We start from the raw sequence: 22,438 nt of genomic DNA on the forward strand, positions 1-22,438 counted from the left end.
ATTTCGAACTTCCAATCACTAATGAGCTTTTTTCTCTAATCAACTGAATTCTATTTTTTAAAAAGCGTTCAATTGTTAAGGTCATGTTATGTAAATCTAACAGCGCACACAGTCTTCTGAAGAAGTGGGGAGCCTGAGGAGTGAGGAGGACCAATATTTCAATTTTTTTTGGGAGAATCGTAAGGAAAGTGATGGTTTCAAATGACTATATGGAAGACGATTAATCATCCATCACTACTAGACTAGGAAACAGCATATGGTATTGTAATTTTCGAGCAGCAATGTTTCAGCGTATTGCAAAGCCTAATTAGTAACAATATAAAATGCATGCCATTGTAGTTAATTTCCATCAACACACAGAATTTGAACACTTCCACTTTCCAAAGGTTCTCCAGGCAGGTAACTTGAGTAACCTTGTTTTCAGCTTCATTAGGTTAAGAATCTGAAAATTGCTGTACATGCCGTACTTGGGGAGTGTTCTTTTTTGGAGGCTTTAGGAGTGTTCGATAATGAAATACAAAGTAATTGTATATATGCAGAAAACTCTATACACAAGAAAAATAAAAATAGGATAACAACTTAGTAAACAATGGCATAGTTCTTCTAAAACTTGAATTGTGATCGAGAAAACTTGTCACTCATCCCACGAGAAGCTCTGTAAGGAGAGAGGATACAGTCAATTGAAATAACTACCTACCTGTTGTGTAAGGGGTCAGGAGAGGAAGGTACTTCTCTATTAACTGTCTTATAAGAGCCTCGAGCTGTTTCATGGCTAAAGCTTTTCCACCATACTCTAAACTTGTGTGTATGCTCCACTTTTTTCCCATATCTAGCACCTAATGCTCCATGGTTTAAACAAGAACTGCTTAATAATACTAGTATGAGCACCAAGAGACACCCCATTTGAGTTCTTGAAATTGACATGATTTTTCCCACTATCTTCAACGAACATACTATTCCTCTTTAGAAGCTTCTCTGAGCGAAGGATGGATGATAAAGATCAAGATTTGAGACACCCCTTGATGTTAACACACCAGAAAGTTGAGAAGGGAGAACCGAGTTTAAAATAGAGATAGGTGTTTCTCATTCTTACATGTGTAAAACATAGGTTTGTTCATCACAAAGAAGAAAGATCAAGGAAATTTAGTGAACCAATGGTCAAGCTCATGTCCCAATCAGTTAGTAATGTCATACAGTACACCTCTGAGGTTTAAATCAATAATTAACTCGTGTAAGATTGTGTAAGCCATATTAAAAATGTACCGATTTTTAAAATAATATCTTTACACATGCTCACTGTTGATTTAAGTGCTTAAAATAAACCTACTTAATAATTACTCTGAATCACGGTTCATGTTAGACAATCTTTAAATGTCCCACAGCTAATTTTCATGTAACTATACAGACATACAAGGACGATTCATAAATCAGAGCTTTGAATTTGCGCATTATGAAATGTGTACATTATTGGATACCAACCAACTCTTTATCTTAATGGCAATTCTTGCCGGTGGTATTCTATTGGTCAATTTAACTCTAAAAAAATACAGAATTAACCTAACCTTGTCCATATGTGGAATCCTCAATTTCAGGATTCCTTTAGTTGATTTTAGTTTGCCCTTTTCACACACTTAAAAAACACTAAAGTGTTAATGTCTTCATTATTTGTCAAAGCATATTCCTAGGGCTACTAGGATTTCCTTTTACCTTTTCTCCGGTATCTTCTTTTTTTACGATGCAAGTGTCTCTCAAAACCAACATATTTGGCTGTTGAAGAAGCAAGAGATTCAATAAGAAGTATCTTTTAGTTTATGTTTTGCTAGGTTTAAGGTTTCAAGCAATGTATTTTATTAATAAGGGCTATTTCTTCTTTTGGACTAGCATGTGGCATCTTTCCATCCTTAGCCTCCTTTCTTTTGCTCGAGCAGTTGCATGAGATCTTTGTTATTACTTTTAAGTTGATCTTGTGACTTGTGAACTGTTAACTTGCTATGATGAACCTCATGTCCAATTAATTTATTACCACGTTTTGGTGGGTTCCAGAGAGTATCTTACCAAAGTAGTGGTATTCTGCCAAAATAAAAAAAAAGCTCGGAGATAGGGGCATTGCATACATATCTTCTTTAGGTATGGTTACATAGCAGGAGTCCCTTCAAATTATAAATATTACTTTCAATCATCTTTTCACTGTTTAATGTTAAGTTATAAAAATCTATAGCATTATATTATTTAACTTTTCTATATAATAAAGATAAACTCTGTCAATTTTATGCATTTATTCGCTACAACTGATGCACTTATGACTTAATGAACATTTCTGTAAAATTTAGAGTTAAATAACCCTCCTTTAATATAAAAAAAAAGAGTTAAATAATTTAATGTGTCATATTATTTACATTTTCTGTTCCTTTCTCGTTTTTCCTTTTTGTCCGATCACTATCATTTCATCTCATGTACACTTCTTCTAAAATCTATCAATATAATAAATCCTTCTTTAACCGCAAAAGGAAAAAAAATAGTTGATGAATTTTTTTTTGAAAAAAAAATTGATATAAATGATCTCTCAAAATTTCATTTGTAATTATTTTATAGAGAAAAATTCGGATTATGCTATTTGATTTAATTTAATTCTGATCCCAGGTGATTCAAATGACAAGCTCACGGCCGAAGGTCCAAACTTTTGTATCCATCTATGTCATGGATTTATATTTACAAGGTTATTCAGTTTCATTGATTGTGGAATGTGAATATATGAAATTAAGTAATATATTTTGGCAATAAGTTTGAGGTGGGAATTAGTGCAAATATTTCCAATATTGAAGAGGCTGTGATGCAGATTTCTTTTGGTCAATCTTGCATATTTCACCGCCAACTAGTTTGACCATTGCTTAAACCGATGATTCAATCAAAATATTGCTCATGTTATTTGGCAGCATCACTACTACAATAACAGTTTTTTAAGTCGGTTATTTAGGTCTTTTTACGACGGCAGTTCATTGAGAGAGGCTAAAAATAATAAGTTAAATTCACAAGGCAGTTCATTGTAGAATACTTTGCTAGACTTTCATACACAAAATTTTCTCATGTATTTTAGCACAATATTGGTGAGCTTGTATCCATATGTCAAGTCTAAATGGACATGTTAGAGATACAATATAACAAATGACTGAAACAATTGCTTGTAGTTATCCAACGTACAAACTATTTTTATTTGCCTCTATTTATTGCCATGAATGAACTAAATGACAGTTCAATCTGGTAACCGCATTTCAGCTACAAATTATATTACTGAAAATTTAAAGCAACAAAAAATTCTCACTTCATTATCTACAATTCATTGATGCTGAATGATGATAATACCACTTTCCTCTCATACTGTTACTGTGAAGAGGTAGACCTTTAGTGCTACAGCTAGAGCCAACTGCAATAGAAAAATGCCAGCAACAATCAAAACCCATCTTTCACCTGCTGACATAATATGTGCCCGGAGGTTAAGTGCCACAAAAGTTGCTGACATGAACCCAGCCACACCAGCAACCACCCATCTGAATATCTCCAATGGCACAACAGACATACACTGCACCAAACAAAGGAAAATGTCAAATTCCATACTTTCTTAAGGAGATATAAGATTGGTTCAGTGGTTGGAGAAGAGTGAAGGAAGAAGGGTGTTCAAATCCCTTCTCATATGACATTTCTAACAAAATTAACAAACTAACATTTGCTGATAAAAAAAAAAATCATACTTTCTTGGAATAGAGAAAATTTGAAAAGCAGTAACTCACCAGTGCTGGAATAAAGACAAACAGGGAATATCCATAGAGACATAGTAGTTGGACAAAGCCCGATGGTACAGAGAAGTACTTGAGGATTACATACAAACAAAGAGGAACAACGGTGACATAACCATAAAACAAGCCGGCAGACCAAGTCACCAGATTTATGTCATAGTTCCATTCCTGGTCCTTCAGTTTGTGAGCTATGTATGTCACAAATGTGCCAATAGATGCTGCTACAAATATTAAGGTAGTGCAAATCCAGAACGGTCCATACCTGTACACATTTATAGTGAAATCCAAATCATGTGTTGCCACACAGATAAATACTTTATATGGCAAAATAATAATTATTTGTTCTCCAAAGTTCAAATACATCATACCTTGGTACTTATAATGTGTTTGGTTTGGCAGTAGAAAATCACGATGAGTGCAAAATTATGGTGAGTTTATCATAAAAGCAACTATTTGTTGCTTCTAAAAATTATACCAATCCAAACACACACTTAGATAATAAAGCAACTCAAGCCACAGAAGATACTACAGTGAAATAACATGAGAAATGAAACAAAATCAACACACGATTAAGTGTAGCACTGCTAATGTTAGCCATTAACTTCACTCTTCCCGTTAATAAATAACAACTAAAACATAAGAATTACCAAAGATGATGCAACTATCAAGTTGGTAGTATAATATTAATAACCACTATCCTACCAGTTAAATAACAACAATTAGAAGGAATCAAGTGAGCTTACAAATCAGGGTGGGAAGCAGTTTTTTCATTGAATGTTCCACTGAATGGACAAAGTGAGTCTTTAATCCTGTCTAGAACATCTATAGTGTCAACATCAAAGTATGGTTTGTAAGAAGCAAGTGAGAAAGCCTGAAACCAACCACTCTGTCGCTGGGGTTCATCAGAACCAGACCCTGATTTTGAAAATGTATCTACATAACACAAATAAAAACAATACACAACTCTTGTGGCAATAACAAAGTAATCAATTACAACATAACTATATAGAAACATAAACAAACAAGATCATCAAATACCATCAACATCACGTGGAGGTCTCGAGCCACCACTAATCTTGCCTTGTGCTCCAGACGGAGGAAATGTCTGAAGATTTGAATCTACAGAAATCAATACAAAAATATTTGACAAACCAAAAAAAAATGATAAAAAAAATCAGTGCTTAACACAGAAAAACAAAGAAATACGAATTATAATTTATAAATAATACACTCTCACTTTGTTTAAGAACCACGTAACATAGTTTAATGATTTTGTTTGCCCTATGACAAAGACAACATAAACATTATAAATTACTATGACAGTATGACCTGAGAATTTGAATGGTGGGGGCTCAACAGCCTGCATGAAATTGAGAATGAAAAAATGTGATGATAATAGAAATGATGACAATGGAGGATGAATTGAATTGCAAGAAGGATTAATGATGAAGACTCACAGGTACAGATCCTGAAACCTTTTGGTTATCGATGGATGTGTAATGTCCTGACATCATTTTCGTTGATTTTCAATACCTCCCTTTCACTTCAGCGTTGCTTTTTCTTTAACTCAATGCTCTCTACGTTGATTATTTCTCATGTACGTGTAGACGTGATTGTGTAATTGTGTGTGCCCGCCTAATATTTGGACTAGACCATGATAACTGATACGTTAGGCCCAGTATTTTTTCTTATTAAAAGCTTGGGATTTTCTTGCCACGTAGAATTTTCTACCCCCATAATTAAAGTGAATTGGCCAAATTGTCCATCACTTAAAATTGAAAACACCCATCCCCTCTCTCTTGTGTTTCTGTAATCGTGCTTCCTTGGTTGCGCCGTGAGTCTCCCCTCCTTCATCCCTTTGTTCATCTTCATCATTTTTGTTGATGGTGTCTTCTCCCGCTTTCGTCGTCATCATTGCCCTCACCGTGAGTACTCGTATCTCCTTGTAAAGTTTAATTTTTATTGTGTTAGAGAATATGTATGACCATAAAGATTGATAATCTGTATGGTTCTTATGGATTGGTAATCCGAAATTATTAATTTAATTTATTTATTTATCTAAAAAACAATTTTTAATTTTTTTTATTTAATTAATTTGTAAATAACTATTGTTGTTTATATTAAATATTTATTTATTTAATTAACTATATTTTTTATTTAAGTTCTTTTTTAATAATTGTTTTATTTAATAAGTAATTTTTTTACAAATTTTGTTATTTAAAAATCAATGTATAAATTTTTTTATTTAATTATTTTAAAAATAACTATTTTAATTCATTTTTATATTTTAAATAGTTGTTTATAAAAAAAATTAAATGACAAAAATTCCAATTTTTTATAATGTATATATTTTAGAATTTAGTTAAACAAGAAAAGGTAATATTCTATATGAAAAATGTTATTTTTTAATATACTTGTATAAATATTATTACATTAATAGTATTAAATATTTGCATAAATAGTGTTTGGAAGTAAAAAAAAATAAAAATGAATTTCTTCATTTATTTATAAATATTTAAAAGTATTAAAATAGTTATTTATAAAATAATCAAGTAGTCATTTATTAGAAATAAAAAAGAAAATTGTATTTCGATTTTGATCATATATTTTAGCTTGCTAGAATTAGTGATGTGAAGTATAAAAATTTAAAAAAATAATTTCTACATTGATTTATGAATATATAAAAGTATTAAAATAATTTTTTTATAAAATATTTTAAATTAAATTAGAGTTTGATTTTGATGATATATTTTAGTTTGCTAGATTAATCATTTAATGGCAATTCAAATGTTTTTATTACCTTTGTTAAAATATATTACATTTTATAATACAACAGGATCTTAGAAGATTTATTAGTGAGTTTGTTAGTTAGTTTTTGATTAATATAATGATAAAAAATTTGTTATGAAATATGGAACTTAATTATTATTTGAACGATGACATTAATTGTTATTACTATTTAAATTTTATAGAGTATGGTTAGAATCAGAGGATTGCGTCGGACTTTAGACAGAATTTTAGGAAGAGTCTTAGGGAGACAAGTTAGTTGTGATGCAGAAGAAGCCCTTAGTGTCGAAGGCCTACAACTTCTGCACGTAGACAACGAGCAGCTGCAACTATTGCTGAGGATGTTGATCACGGGGATCATGCTACTGACAAGGTTCATGAGCAGCCTCAAGAGCCAATTACGAATCATGTCGGTGTTGATACAGAGGGTTTTCCAGGCAGACCCCATGATACATCAATGTTGACGCATTATGTTGATCATGTGGCAGCCAGAGTTTAACCAGGAGAGGTAGTTATTTGTTCAATTATATAATATTTGAATGACTATTTATCATTTTACTTGAACCAATTAATTTTAATTTTTCAGGAACATACTAAGTTAAAATTGACTTCTCATAGGAGGAAGGTAGAGAAATTTGAAAGGTTTGCACCTGAGATTGAAGGCATAATGGTTGCTAGAGGGTTAAGTTCTCTGATTACATGTTCAGTTGACACTAGTGACATGAGACTTTTATATGCTTTTGCGGAAGGGTGACATAAGGAAATTAGTAGTTTCCATCTACCGGTAGGAGATGTTACTATAACCCTCAATGATGTGGCATCCTTGTTACATCTGTCCATTACAAGTGTCTTCCATACCTTTAATGCTCTTGATTATGACTCTCACAAATTAACTTCATCATTCATCTTTCATCTGCCCATTACAAGTGTCTTCCATACCTTTCTTGCATGTTTTATATTTTTCATTCCTCTCACAACCAATTAAAACATATGAAGTTCATCCTCTATCCCCAGTATTTGTGTCTCACTTCATTATCACTTCCACAAGACCAATATATCATACGAAACAGAGCAATCCCAATGCAAAATGACATCAGGAGTAACAAACACCTACAAAAGGGATAATACATGTTTAGTCTTCAAGGGACATTCATTTACTTACTTTAACAAAATACAAAATCATATTAATACCTGAGAATTATTGAAGACATCAGAACAATCAATATTTTCAAACACATCAGGTTCTTCTCCATTGTCTTCATTCATATTAACTTTTTCATATATTATGCTGTCATATATCCACTAATTTTCGTCTATTTTAACAAAACATAAAAAAAATCAATGACACCATACATAATTCTAATTATTTATAAATTAATCCATTTATTTTAAACAACTCTCATATTGAAATTTATTTTAAAATTTTCTACACTACATAAGTATGTCGATATATCATAATAGAGTGTTAATTAAGTTAGTGTTAACATAATTTATATATAGTTTAACGCATAAAATTAATAATAAATATGTGTTAAATTCACAATTTATTAGACAATTGTGTATAAAAAATTAACTCCCCTTTAATAGTTTAATAGTTTTCTGGATCCATCTTTGTCTATATATAAACATATAAACATCAATGTAGCATCTAAATAACTTTCCATACAACCCAAATCCTAGTTCACATTGTATTTCATGTTGCAACACCATGAAAATAAAAATATTTGTGATAGGATAGGTGAAATAAGGCCAAAAATAGAAATTTACTTAATGTAATAATATTTACACAAATATTATAAAAAATTATAACTAAATTTATTAAAAGAATATAATTTTTTTAGGTTATATGGATTGGCAATTCGTATAATTCATACGGATTGTCAATCCGTGGTTATACGAATTGATAATCCGTAAAGTTCATACAAATTTATAATTTATACGAATTGTCAATTCATATGATTCTTACATATTGCAAATCCATATGTTTATCAATATAGACAAATTGAAGTTGCAGAAAAAAAAATATACCTCCACCGTTACACCGCAACACCAACCATGTCAACAACTTCGAATGGCCAATGAACCACCGCAACAATGCACTTCCACCAAATCACCCACGAGGACCTCGGGCCAAAAAAAAAAGAAAATGAAATGAATGATGTATGAAGAAAATAATGAATAAAGGAAGAAGAAATAAACAGGAATAATTTTGAAATATTTCAAAAAGTGGGTGTAGAAGATTTTGTTTGGGTTAGAAAAAAAAATCCCTAAAAGCTTTCCTATTAATTGGATCTTTTTTTTTTTTATTACAAAACAACTAGAGGATGAGAAGTATCTAGGAAAAGAAATGAGTTATATCAGCTCTTAACCTATGAATAATACACTGAGGAGGAAACTCAAACACTTGCACCTTAGACAAAGCTGAAACAGCTTGCTTGCGTAGCTAGAGCGTCTACAAATTGATTAGTTTCCCGAAGAATATGTCTCCAAATAACGTGGTCTTGATAATCATGAATAGCATGAATTTTTTTAATCAAATTTTAAAACTGGTACTGCATGCTGAAACCTTGAGAAACCAGTTTAATCGGATCTATTCGTTTTGATGTTGCTTTAATTTGACATCTTTTTTTTACCGTTGGTTACACTATACCTCAATTGATAGGTGAAGACTACTTTTAAGTAAAAATTATCAAAGAAATTTTTTTCTTTATCCAAAAAATATTTTTTCTATTAATTGAAACTAATTAATATATTTAAAAGACTTAACTAATATGATCTGACGTGATTAATTGATAACTATCCCTTAAATATATGATTATAAGTTTGATTCCTAATTCTTGTGTATAAAAAAACTTCTTTTAGAAGAGATCAAAGAGATGACTTTCGGTAAGTAAAATATCTCATTCACCTGAAAAAAAAAATATTTGAAAGAATGAATTATCCACTACCTACATTAAATTAGTACATATAATAAATAATATTTGGTGCCCAATTACAAAATATCACAAGTAAACTCATTGTAGATTGTAGATAAGATAAAAAAACTCACAAGATATATATAAAAAATATGTGAAACCAATTACTGTTAAATGATAAAATTCGGTATAAAAATAAGTTTATAAGATTTTTATATATCATCACTCATTTTTCATTAGATAAAAGAAACCATGCCTTTTTTTTATTTTGTGTAGTTTGTGTATATATAATAATAACTTGTGTTGATGGAAAAGAGGGAGGGCACACACACACACACAAAGTTAGCGTAGAAACGACTAAAATGTAATGGTACTAATTAGACGACAGTCGTTTATTGAAAAGGGCAATTTCGTGCTAGTGTGGTAGTGTGGTACCCTTACCCTGAGGTGCAAGACAAAGTAACCTAACGGTGCTTACAAATATTAACAGCGGAAGAAGTGAAGGGCCCAGACGGCCACCGTCTAGGGTAGGGTTAGGGTTTTAATTTTCGCCACACAACAACACACGCTACCTCACTGCAAAGCAATCTCGCTGCTTCCGTTTTCGGATTTCAATCGCTTCCACTCGCAGCTCCCATGGCAAAAGCTACTTCCGGAACCGTCAATCCTCACAGCCGTACCGGAGTTCGTATCGTCGTCGCCGGAGACCAGGGCACCGGAAAATCTAGCCTCATTATAACCGCCGCCGCCGATAACTTTCCGGTGAATGTGCTGCCGGTCTTGCCTCCCACGCGGTTGCCTGAAGATCTGTATCCGGATCGCGTGCCTATCACCATCATCGACACTTCTTCCCGGTACCGAACTTTAACTTTCTGATTTTTTTTTATATTCCTGAGATATTCATAAGCAACGGGCGTGCGATTCGTTCGACCGCGCCACTGCTTTTTCCTTTTCAAGTTAGGATTCGACTGGAACGTTTTGAATAGCGGTACTAGGTTTTGTTATTGTTGTGATTCGAGTAGATTTATTTTTTATTGGAGTTTCGCAGTTGATGTTTCACTTTGGAGCTAGCCTTTGTTCCCGAATGTTTTTCCTTGGAAGTTGAAACTAATTTGGCTCTTTGGTTTTTGAGCTGTTTACTGATCAGTTATTGCCAAATTAAAGTACAAGTACATTTTATATGCATTGTAATATCTTAGAAATGCAATTTTATGGTTATATATTTGTCTTTGGTTCAGTTTATTTCGAAATATTTATCACTTTGGCCAGAGATTTTTTTAGAAAAAAAAAAGCAATCGATTCTCAAAATTAATCTTGAGCTAAGCATGCACAAGTTATCTATTGCTATGTAAATGTTTTCCCTGGAATATGAATGTCTTCATCTGTCCATTCTATTATGTCTATTATTATTATTATTATTATTTATTATTATAATAATAATTATTATTATTAATGCAGTGCTGAGGATAGCGATAAAGTTGCTGAAGAATTGCAGCGGGCTGACACAGTTGTCCTTACTTATGCATGTGATCGGCCTGAGACACTTGAAAATCTTAGTATATTTTGGCTTCCACATCTTCGCAAACTAGAGGTTCTGCTCTTTTTTATTTTTGCCTCTCCAATGGCTATATGTTCAGTTGAAGCTCCTTTTTTATTTTTTAGAATTGAAGAGGGAAAAAAGGATACAAAAAATAAATATTCATATTTCATAATGAATGGTAGGGGAAAGACCCAAATAAATTATTGCAAATTATTAAAACCAGTCATGCTCTTTTAATCTTGTAAAAAAAATCTATTCTTGTGCACATGCTTCATACATCTCTTCATCTCACAGCTTAATCAAATTCACATAATATATTTGCCCTTTTCTTTTTATTGTTTAAATGCATGATGCAGATTTTTGGATTTAATGAACAGGTGAAAGTTCCAGTTATAGTAGTTGGTTGTAAGCTTGATTTGAGAGATGAGAATCAGCAGGTGAGCCTAGAACAGGTTATGTCACCAATTATGCAACAGTTCCGCGAGATTGAAACTTGCATTGAGTGTTCAGCATCTAGGCATATTCAGGTATCTTTTGTACTAACCGTTGCTATCAAACTACTTGTTTTGACATCTTATTTTAAAGCTTCTGGTCAATTATATTTTGATTTTGTTTTATACAATTTGCTATTATATTTTCTTGTTGAAGGTCCCTGAAGTTTTCTACTATGCACAAAAGGCTGTTCTTCATCCAACAGCTCCATTATTTGATCAAGAGTCACAAACTCTAAAGCCTCGATGCGTGCGAGCCTTGAAGCGGATTTTTATCCTTTGTGATCATGACAGAGATGGTGCCCTCAGTGATGCTGAGCTGAATGATTTTCAGGTTGCATTTCCCCTTTTAAGATGACACTATTAAGCATCAAAATTGAAGCTTATTTATTCTCATTGTATTATAGTCTTTCACCTTAGAGTTTGATCATAAACATTATGTTATGGTAAGGTAGTTTGTTTATATGATTTGTGAAAAAGCTAACAAAATGTTTAACAGGTTAAATGTTTCAATGCTCCTTTGCAACCATCTGAAATTGTGGGTGTAAAGAAGGTTGTACAAGAAAAATTGTCTGAAGGGGTGAATGAACGTGGACTTACTTTGACTGGATTCCTATTTCTTCATGCCCTTTTCATAGAAAAAGGGCGTCTTGAGACAACATGGACTGTGCTCAGGAAGTTTGGATATAATGATGATATCAAGCTTGCTGATGATCTAATTCCACCTATAAAATGTGCTCCTGATCAGGTATTTCTTTGGAGATGAATTGATTTGACATGTTATGTGCATTGTGTGTGATATATTTTTTTATACCTGTCTGAAAATAATTGTGGATGATAGGGAACTTTGTCTTGTTCTGATCAAGATTGACTTTGATGTATGCAGAGTGTGGAGCTGACAAATGAAGCAGTTGAGTTTTTGAGGGCAATTTTTGATGCGTTTGATGGTGATGGGGTATGTCAATTCTTATTTTCAGATATTTTCTCAGATGATTTTATTATGATGCAAGTTACAAATGGTAACTTGCCAAATTCTTCTTATAATTGGGCTATACTTTTTGTTCCTTCAGGATGGGATGTTGCGACCTCGTGAACTTGAAGAATTATTTTCTACTGCCCCGGAAAGGTAGATTGCTTTCTGTCTTATTATTATGCACCATTCTATGGTAGATTGCTTTGCATGAGTTTCTTCTTGAATTGGTAATGGATGCATTGTGGTGTGGAATTTATCATATTTTGTTATTTTTCAAATCCACATATGCTATGAGGATCTGTTATTTACTGAAGATGCAGAACCAATGACAAAAGGGGTTAAATTGTAACCCTAGGTAAATTCAACAACATGAAACTTATGCTTCTGGGCTAGTTCTCAAGTATAGCTAGAACATCATAAGAGCACCAAAGAAGATTACAAGTACTGAGAAGATTGAGTCTTCTCAGGTTTGGATTAACAGGATATTTTTAATATTTATAATATTCTGAACCTTAGGATATCTTTATACAAGTTAATCAAGAAACAAAGTTTTTGAATCATTTAACATTTCACTTGAACCAATGTTTTACAACTACAAGATCTTTCAATTATTTTCATTATTTCAGATATAAGCACAACTCGGATCAGCATATCTTTTCAATCAACAAAGAGTAAAGGTTGGGAGGTAAATAATCGGAAGATTTTAATACCGATTCACCCTTGTCCACCTGGGCTATGTCTAATCCCCACCTACCTGGCAGGAATTTTCCTATGTTCAAGTGTCTTTTACCATGTAGGAAGTCTCTACATGGTTACAAGAGTACTCTTTGTTCATAATAGCCTCTTCAGGGCTCAGGCTAAAAGCATAGTGTTCTTTTATCACTAGGCCTCTTCTAGGTTATTGCACCAAGTATTGATTGCTATTTAAAAGCCTCTTTAGGCTAACAACTTTCACACAATTCTAATACTCACAGCACTTACAATGGGTTAAAGAAGAGAAAAAGTGTTCACTTTAAGAATCACTCAGAGTGGATGAACTTTGAAGAATTTGGCATGTCAACGAGAAGATGTTAAAAGAGATTATTTTGTTGTTGTATTTGTTTATGACTCCTCCGGCTTGAATCTTGGTTTACTTCAGAAGTTTTGGAGTCTTCTGAATTGTTCATAGTTTATTTTGTTTTAAATTTCTTATCTTAACACTCAATCCTGTTTGGAGTTTATCTGATGCATTGCTTTTTTTTGTTGGCCTAATGGTTAGAGTAATAGAATCTGATCTAACATTTTCTCCATTAAATGTTCTTCATGTGAATTTTGATCTTGAAACCTGCTATTTGCTTACAATACAGTCGAACACTCAACAGTCAGGTTAGATAACTTAACGGTGAAAAATAATTTGGCTCATATTGGCTTTGTTAATCAGTGAAACCAGTCCACAAGTCATGAGAGAGTTTGGACTTAGCATATACTTCTAATTTTGGCTCGTCAATGTTTTTACAAACTCTAGCTATGGCATTTTTCTATGTATGTGTTTCCTGAGTCTGAATGTCCATAAGAAATCTTGCCAGTGTTATTTGATATTTTATTGTTTTGAATTGCAGTCCTTGGACTGGAATTCCATATGAGGATGCTGCAGAAAAAAATGCCTTTGGAGGACTATCACTAGAAGCATTTTTGTCAGAGGTGTGCAAGTCTTTTATCTTTATCTCTCTTCCCTGCATTTTGTTGAATGTTAGTTTTAGAAGAACTGTGGGCTTTGCTTGGGACTTTTATCACTCAATTAAATTGTATGCATTGAGAATCAAGGTTGCTTAAGTTTTATGTGCTCCATTAATGTTATCTATTCCTGTAATTGCATATAGCATTTTATTTGCATTGAATTGTCATTGTTGTAACAAATATTTTACTTTCTCTGGACAGTGGGCACTTATGACACTTCTAAACCCAACTTTTAGTGTGGAGAATCTGATATACATTGGTTATCCTGGTGATTCATCATCTGCTATTCGTGTGACTAGGAGGCGACGTTTGGATCGTAAGAAGCAGCATTCAGACAGAAATGTTTTGCAGTGCTTTGTTTTTGGGCCTAGGAAGGCTGGAAAATCTGCATTATTGAATTCTTTTATTGGAAGGTATTTTTATAATTTATTTTGTGTTACCTTGAAGCTTCTTGGTAATATAACTTCCAACACCATATACCTTATTGTTGTTGAATCAATAATGCAGGCCATATTCTGAAAGTTACAATCCAACCACTGAAGATCGTTATGCTGTAAATGTAGTTGATATTTCTATGGTAACTTGATTGACATTTGACAAAAGCTACTACTTATTGTGCAAAAGCAGTTAGCCTCTCCCATGTGTTCCAGTGCCAGCCTTGGCTTCTATTGTATTCATTTTATATGTCTTGGCTTTTGTTTCTTCTCTAAGTACGGTTTATTGTATCATTTGCAGGAAAACAGAAAATATCTAGTACTGAGAGAGATTCCTGAAGATGGAGTTAGGAAGCTCCTATCCAATAAGGAGTCTTTGGCCTCATGTGACATTGCAGTTTTTGTTCATGACAGGTGACCACTGGTATTAAAATCATTATACGATAAAAGTTGTAGATTATCTTTGTTACAGAACTACTATGAAAAATACTTTGGTCGCATTTGAAGTTTCCAATGATCCACATATCTATTTTCTGTTTTCTTTTAATATATGCATCAGTAGAGGATAAATTTCACTGTTAAATAACTTATTTAAAATATTTAGCTTATATACTTACTATATTTCAGCATCATAATTCATAAGCACATGGAATAAATCTGTTGTGCATTTGGATCTAAAACAGCTGAAAGAAGCAATTTCTGGGTTCTTTATAAATTAACATTTGTGACTTGCAAACATAAGTTGTAAACAACACAAGTAGGATGCTCAAGATTTGCATGGTATGTATTAAATAATCACTGGTTAAAGTGGTGACTTGTCAATTGTATTTTAAATTAACTCATTACATGCTTGGAAAAATTTGTTTGTATAATAGCTGACAAGATGTTCATTTCAGGTCTGATGAATCCTCATGGAGAACATCGTCCGAACTCTTGGTTGAAATTGCTAGCCATGGAGAAGATACCGGCTTTGAGGTGCCTTGCCTGATAGTTGCAGCTAAAGATGATCTGGATTCATTTCCAATGGCTATACAAGAGTCAACTAGGGTATTTTTATTGAATTTTCATTTGCATTATTGTGTGCATAATTGAGGGTGCATGGTACTGTACATAATTATTGGATGGTTAAATGAAACTATTAAAGTGAATATGACACGTTTTGAATTGTGATTTTATTCAAACTCTGAAAAGCAAACATATAGCAAATTCGAAATAGTCTTGTGTATATGTATCCTTTGATCATCACACTGAATTATTGAAAAGCATACTGTTGGCTTTATGAGTAACATATGTATGATTAATTGATGGATGAACATAGTCACGAGTATTTGAACATTGAACAGATTATCAAGTAAATATCGCATTCTGTTATCTTAGTATATGAATTGTAACAAGTGTGGTTGATGCTGAGAAATTTTCAAGCAACTAATTTATTATGGATAAATTGCAATGTCACTTGGCATGTCAATGTGTTTTGTAGGTTAGTCAAGATATGGGAGTTGAGGCTCCTATACCTATCAGTGTGAAATTAGGAGATTTCAACAGTCTGTTCCGTAAAATTGTAACGGCTGCTGAGCATCCTCATTTAAGCATTCCAGAAACTGAAGCTGGAAGAAGCCGCAAGCAGTACCACAGGCTTATTAATCGATCTCTTATGGCTGTTTCAGGTATGTCATTTTTCCATTACACTTGTATCTACAGTGTTTATTATTATTTTCCTTTTTCCATTTTTCACCTGAGCTGTTCAGTTTCATGTTATAGTGATTTCTTGTTGGCTAGATGTTACTTGGAACTTAGGGATTAGTAAGCCAATGAAATCATCAAAAAGCAAATTGTAATAAATGAGTAAATAAATGGGAGTTACTGAAGCTATACATTTCAAGCCTGCCTTCAGAGCCGCTTTTTATGTTCTTGTGATTCTTGTTTCAACTTTGAGTTTTGACCAATTTTGCTTTGGAGTTCTGAGGACGTTTTTCATTGAGTATTGTATTAGACTTGTCAAAAAGTAGAATAGGCTTTTTATTCAGAGCTTTGATTTAATAAACAAACACTCATCTTTCTATTTTATGCTTCCTCCATTTTGTTTCAACGTGTAATGATTTTTTCATTACTTCATATTACAGTTGGAGCTGCAGTGGTCGTAGTTGGGCTGGCAGCTTATAGGGTATATGCTGCAAGGAAGAATGCGTCTGGTTAAAAGACAGGTTTTGTCAATGGATCAATGTCCATTAGTTTGATATGAATGCAGCTTGCTCCTGGCTAGATATGTCAAGTTCAACATTCAGTTGGTTTTTTTATGCCATCTGTTGTAGAGTTTGATTTTTTTTTTTTAATAGAATCACAGTATTTAATTTTTCTTTGTCAAGGTTGAATTGAATTAGCATAATTTTTCCCCTCAAATTACCGTTTGTTTCATCTCGTTTGTCAGGGGCTTCGTGGTATAATATACACAATAATGAGATATACTATCAGGTCCAGTTAATTACTGGAATCTTTGAAAGAATGATAGCATGCTCTCTGTATTGAAGATTGCAATAAAATGAGAAAAAGGGATATATATTGATGTAGAAAGTTTTATATTGTCATTTAATCATGATTTAACACAGTTTATTATGTATGATAAATTTATTAATTTTTATGATAATTATTTTTAAAGTCATAGAAGAAGAAAAATTTATGATCATTGATTTTTATCATATATTTAGTGTAATGATCGTACACAAACATTTGTATTGCAAATATATTTGTAGTACTTATAGTATGTTTTCATCATTTTTTTTTTCTTTTTTTACTATTCTGCCATATCTGTTGAGAAAAATTGCTTTTGTTCACACGTTTCGCATCATTTTTTCACTATACAAATATATAAATTTAGTCTAATAATAATTTGATTATAATAAAGTGTAGGGGAAAAGGTTAATATATATTATAAACTAACTATGAATTTGATTATAAATTTATCAATTGAATGAATTTCGGAGGTTAATTAAATTAAATTTCTTAGTAGTTAAAATTAATTAAATTAAATTATGTAAAATTAAGTGTGTGCGTGTGGTGTGGGGCACCTTTATATATAAATTAGGAGTTTTTAAAAATCAATATATATCTTCTAATATATATATATATAATATAATATAAATTATTTCATTATATTTTTAAGTTACTTTAAGAGTAATTCTTAATAGAGTTATTTTATTCAGAATATCTTTTGTACATAAGAAAATTTACTAATTTAATTGATAAATGAAAATTTCTTTTTTATATAAATTAAGTCTACATTTTTACTAGAATATTAAAACTGTTTAATACTTGATTACATAAAAATGTAGACTTAATTTATATATAATTTTATTATTATCAACAAATATTAAATATTAATTTATTAATTTTTATTAACATGAAATTAAACCGTAACCTTTCTCACTTAAACATCTAATAAACCTTATATCTCCAATTGAGAAGCTTATTTAAATGACCGCATAACCCTTAATTAGTTCATATCAATCATATGTCATCTTACTGTGTCAATATTTTGCAGTTGGACTTCTAACCCGAGATTGGATTGTTGGTGTTGACAACATGCACTGCTGCAGGCCCAGGAGGGAATCAGCAATTTTCTGGCGGGTATCACGTAGATATCTTGCTCGTCCGCATTACATCACGAGACTAGTCGCCCTAAGAATAGTTACTCTTAATCAAACAATTGCCGTCACTTGTTGTATGCACTGTAATTTTCAGCCTCTATATTTACATGTATTACCAAATCATACAAATTTATGTGTATTATGGGACCATTCCTAAAAATAGAAGTGTTTAGGGGTCCGATTTAGTTAAATATATTACAAAACCTCATCTAAATTTTATGGATTGAATTGGATATTGTGTAATTTTTTTTTACAAATCCAACCCCTATCATAAATGAGTCAATTGAGTTAATTGAATCTGAATATTTTAAAAATATTTTTTATTTTATAAAATATAATTTTTTAAGAACAATAATTTATTTTTATTTGAAGCTTTATAAATATATAATTACTAAATATACTTAAAAGAGATTAAATTATAATAATATTTAACTAATATAATTAATGATTTTAATGTTAATATGATATTTTTATTTTGATGAAAATAAAGTATTGTATTGACATGAGAAAATATAAATAAAATCAAGATAGAGATAAAAAATAATTTAAAAAAGAAAAAAATAATAGATGGTTTAATTTAATAAATTATATAAGTTAAAATTTAATGTATATTGTATTTAATAATTAATTTACATATAATAATAAATTTAGTTATATGATATGGATTGGTCGGATTAGATTAAAAATCAATCTATGATCAAATCTTAAATTTGATCGGATTTGACTCGAATACTTATCAAATTCAATTAAATATAATTGAGTTGAATTGGATCATAAATACATCTAAATTGATGAATATTTTACCTAAAAATAGAATAAATTTTTAGATGACTACTGGCTAAATTGACTCAAATTCATAGCATATGGATCTAATTCATCACTCACTCCACACATGGAACAATTTTGAATTATTTCCTATCAGAAATAAATTGGGAGACACTTCAGGATATCCTATCCATGATTTGTTAGATGGGAAAGATCAGTCACTTAACGTTATCACAATAATATATTGCTGTGGATGCCTATAAATTTGATCTCTCTTTCATTATCAAAAAACAATGGATGCCAAGTTATATATATATATATATATATATATATATTATTTTAAATAAAATTTCATGTTTAAGTCGAAACAAATTTTTACCGTGTTATGAATATCCCTGAATCAAACAAAAATGGTCTCTTGTAAAAGATAAATTTCATCTGAACAAAAAAAAAAGACTCTTACCTTAATCAAAAGAAAAAGAAAATATTGACAATGTTGGTGACTTTTTTTTTAAAAAAAAAATGGTCTGTTGTTGATAAAGATGTTTTATCGTTAGCAATTGTGGCTACTTAGAATGTAGCGCAAAAGAAAATATATTATCAATGGCTCATGATTCTGTCATAGCACATGATGAGAGATGAGTGAAGAAAAAAAGGGAGATAGAAAGGGAAGAAAGAAAAGAAAAAAATAAAAGAGAAAAATAAAAGAGAAAATGTGATATTTGATGAGTAACGTGATAGAAAAAGGGAGGGGATAAAGAAAAAAAGAAAGACTCATTGGAATACGGATATAAAAGAAAAAATAACAGTCTAACACACAACACACTGTAACTGTTAGTACTTATATCACATTTTCTATTTTACCAACAATATATACATCAATAATTTTAATTATTGAAAATAGGCTATGCAAACTAAACTCTTTTAATTATGTCAAAGAATCTATCCATAGCCCTATAACAAAAATAGAATCATTGGCCAAGGATTTTTTTTGTCCAATAATTAATAAAATACTGTCGTACAAAAGTTGGATTTAGATTTTGTCAAAAAAAAGTTGGATTTAGATTTTTTTTTCAGGTATCAGCCGAACGAGAGGCTAATTTCTTAAAATAACGAGATTCATTTAAATGATAAAGTTTCTTTTAATAAACATTCTTTTATATCCACATGAAAATTAAATCCATAATCATATAATCTCTTAGTTGTTAAATATAAGATTATTTCAATTAATTCATGTGTCTTAAAAAATAATTAATTAAATTAATCAAATTAAATTAATCAATTATTTATATTATTATTTTAAAGTTATTTTTTTCTTATCTCTCTATTTACTTAATTAATTCTTATTAATGTTTAGAGAGAATAATTAAATAAGAATATATATATAAATAATTAATATATCTAAAAATAAAAAAATAAAAACTTATAATAAAAGAAAAATAATTTTTAAAAAAATCTTAATTAGAAACAAAAGTATTACATAATTGTTTGACAAGCATGTCACACACTTTATTTGGATTTAGAATCTGAAGGGTATAAATATCTATATATCTTTATTATAGAACTTCCACAAATGCAAAACTTGGAACGAAATGGCTTCCAAGTCTTTTTCCTCTTCTCGTTTGTCTAAGCAAAAAACGGTTCTCATTCTCTCGCCCTTCTCCATAGGCCTTACGCTCTCTCTACTTTCAATGAAGCCAAAAAGAGTCTACAATGTAACCAGCACATTTGAGGTAGATAAAAGAAAGCCTTCTTGGTTTGATGTCATAGAGAAAAGCATTGATAACAAGAGGATCAAAGTGGGTCTAGTTAATGTTGATACAAGAGTGGATGGATATTTTCAAGTGTGATGACCTTTTGTTGCATCAATCATGTGAGTATTGGGTGTACAAGCCTGATTTGGTTAGCCTCAACACAACAACAACAACTACACCAAAGACCTACTCCTCCTTGCTGATGAATCCATTGGTTCCAAATCCATAAAGGGTGTAAAAGCTGCAGGGTGGAAGATCAAAAGCATAGAACGTATCTTAAATCCCTATGCCCAAAAGGGTTCATACAACGAGTGGAACCGTAGCAAGTTACGAATATGGCAACTCACCATGTACGACAAAATCATTTTCCTAGATGCTGATCTTCTAGTTTTGGTCGAAGAGCATTGATGGTCTCTTTGCTTACCCTCAATCATCTGCTTCACCTAATGACTTTTCCTTGTTCAACTCTGGGTTGATGGTCATAGAGCCATCCACGTGCATGTTTGAGGATTTGATGAAGAAAACTTTGGAGGATGAAATCATATAATGGTGGTGACCAAGCTTTGGTCAACGAGGTGTTCACGTGGTGGCACCGTTTGCCAACAAAACTAAACTACTTGAAGAGTTTTGAAAAGAGGGAAGGGAATGAGAATTTGGAGGTGGTTCCTGAGGACTTGTATGTGATGCATTACTTGGTTTTGAAGCCGTGGATGTGTAATAGTCTTATAGAGATTATGACTGTAATTGGGACATGAAGGAACTTCATATTTTTGCTTGTGACTTGGCTCACCACATGTGGTGGCAGGTTTATGATATGCCATGCCCATAGAGGTTCAATCCTATTGTGGACTACTAAGAAGAGCAAGAAGTGCCAATTTGTCTGATGGGATTGGAAGATTGAGGTTAAGGATCCTAGAAGGACACGTTATGAGGATTTCAATTATAATAGGGAGTGACTATACGAGCATGCATGTGTGTGTGGTCATTTGGGACTAAACTTGAGGTTTCAGGTAAGAGCTTTAGCAATAGCATCTGGCTTATCATGTTAGAATTAAGTAAATTTAATTAATATACATAATTAAAATTGTGTGAAATATAACAATTTTCTTACATTTCATTTGTTGTACATGCTTCTATATTCAAAATAGTCCTAAAAAAATTCACTGAATAATATTTAATGTAATTGTATACTTATGTTAATTGATTTACATATTTAATTAATTAATTTAGTTATTATTACAATATTTAATTAATAATATAAAATATTTATTATTATATAACTACATTGTCAATTAAAAATGAAAAAAATACCAAGAAAAATAATCAAAAAAAGTGTAAGAAAATTAAAAATAAGTAAAAAGTAAAAAAATGATAAAAAAAAACTCGTATTCAATTATGATCATTATGCATGTAAACATATAATAAATAATCTCTAATAATTTTCATATAAACAATTTATTTTACGTTATTTCATTCTTAAACAATTCAATCAATTTTTCGTTTCTATTTTTGATGATTGTATCTTATTTCTTATGATTTTTTTTCTATTATTAAGTTGCATAACTAAATAATATCCACTCTCTCTTCAAGATTTCATATTTTCTATTATTAAGTAAATCAAAATCACA

The 22,438-nt window shown here is 31.2% G+C and overlaps 2 protein-coding genes and 1 pseudogene across 2 annotated transcripts; 2 read left to right on the forward strand and 1 right to left on the reverse strand.

Moving 5' to 3' along the window:
- Positions 1-3,067: 3,067 nt before the first annotated feature.
- LOC100787415 (protein YIPF1 homolog) lies at positions 3,068-5,305 on the reverse strand. Its single transcript, XM_041013578.1, has 6 exons — positions 5,249-5,305; positions 5,121-5,151; positions 4,830-4,919; positions 4,535-4,724; positions 3,786-4,053; positions 3,068-3,577 (listed from the first exon to the last, which is right to left on the reverse strand). Exons 1-6 carry the CDS (start codon positions 5,303-5,305, stop codon positions 3,371-3,373), a joined length of 843 nt encoding a protein of 280 aa, XP_040869512.1. The 3' UTR covers positions 3,068-3,370.
- Positions 5,306-9,807: 4,502 nt separating this feature from the next.
- LOC100781897 (mitochondrial Rho GTPase 1) lies at positions 9,808-17,218 on the forward strand. Its single transcript, XM_003556457.5, has 14 exons — positions 9,808-10,347; positions 10,952-11,084; positions 11,411-11,560; positions 11,682-11,858; positions 12,024-12,272; positions 12,411-12,479; positions 12,595-12,650; positions 14,096-14,177; positions 14,415-14,626; positions 14,721-14,790; positions 14,949-15,061; positions 15,544-15,694; positions 16,128-16,314; positions 16,771-17,218. Exons 1-14 carry the CDS (start codon positions 10,130-10,132, stop codon positions 16,842-16,844), a joined length of 1,941 nt encoding a protein of 646 aa, XP_003556505.1. The 5' UTR covers positions 9,808-10,129; the 3' UTR covers positions 16,845-17,218.
- Positions 17,219-20,648: 3,430 nt separating this feature from the next.
- On the forward strand, positions 20,649-21,766 carry LOC102669870 (putative UDP-glucuronate:xylan alpha-glucuronosyltransferase 4; annotated as a pseudogene).
- The last annotated feature ends 672 nt before the right edge of the window (positions 21,767-22,438 follow it).

The sequence above is a fragment of the Glycine max genome, chromosome 20 (genome assembly GCF_000004515.6).
Source record: "Glycine max cultivar Williams 82 chromosome 20, Glycine_max_v4.0, whole genome shotgun sequence".
NCBI classification, from domain to species: Eukaryota; Viridiplantae; Streptophyta; class Magnoliopsida; order Fabales; family Fabaceae; genus Glycine; species Glycine max.

Bases quoted from the DNA above. Each gene is read 5' to 3' on its own strand.
- LOC100787415 (XM_041013578.1), bottom strand. From the start codon at position 5,305: ATGATGTCAGGACATTACACATCCATCGATAACCAAAAGGTTTCAGGA. The intron at 5,152-5,248 runs GTGAGTCTTCAT...AATTTCATGCAG, and splicing joins AGGTTTCAGGATCTGTACCT to GCTGTTGAGCCCCCACCATT. The intron at 4,920-5,120 runs GTCATACTGTCA...TTTTTGTATTGA, and splicing joins CCCACCATTCAAATTCTCAG to TTTCTGTAGATTCAAATCTT.
- LOC100781897 (XM_003556457.5), top strand. From the start codon at position 10,130: ATGGCAAAAGCTACTTCCGGAACCGTCAATCCTCACAGCCGTACCGGA. The intron at 10,348-10,951 runs GTACCGAACTTT...TTATTAATGCAG, and splicing joins ATCATCGACACTTCTTCCCG to TGCTGAGGATAGCGATAAAG. The intron at 11,085-11,410 runs GTTCTGCTCTTT...TTTAATGAACAG, and splicing joins CACATCTTCGCAAACTAGAG to GTGAAAGTTCCAGTTATAGT.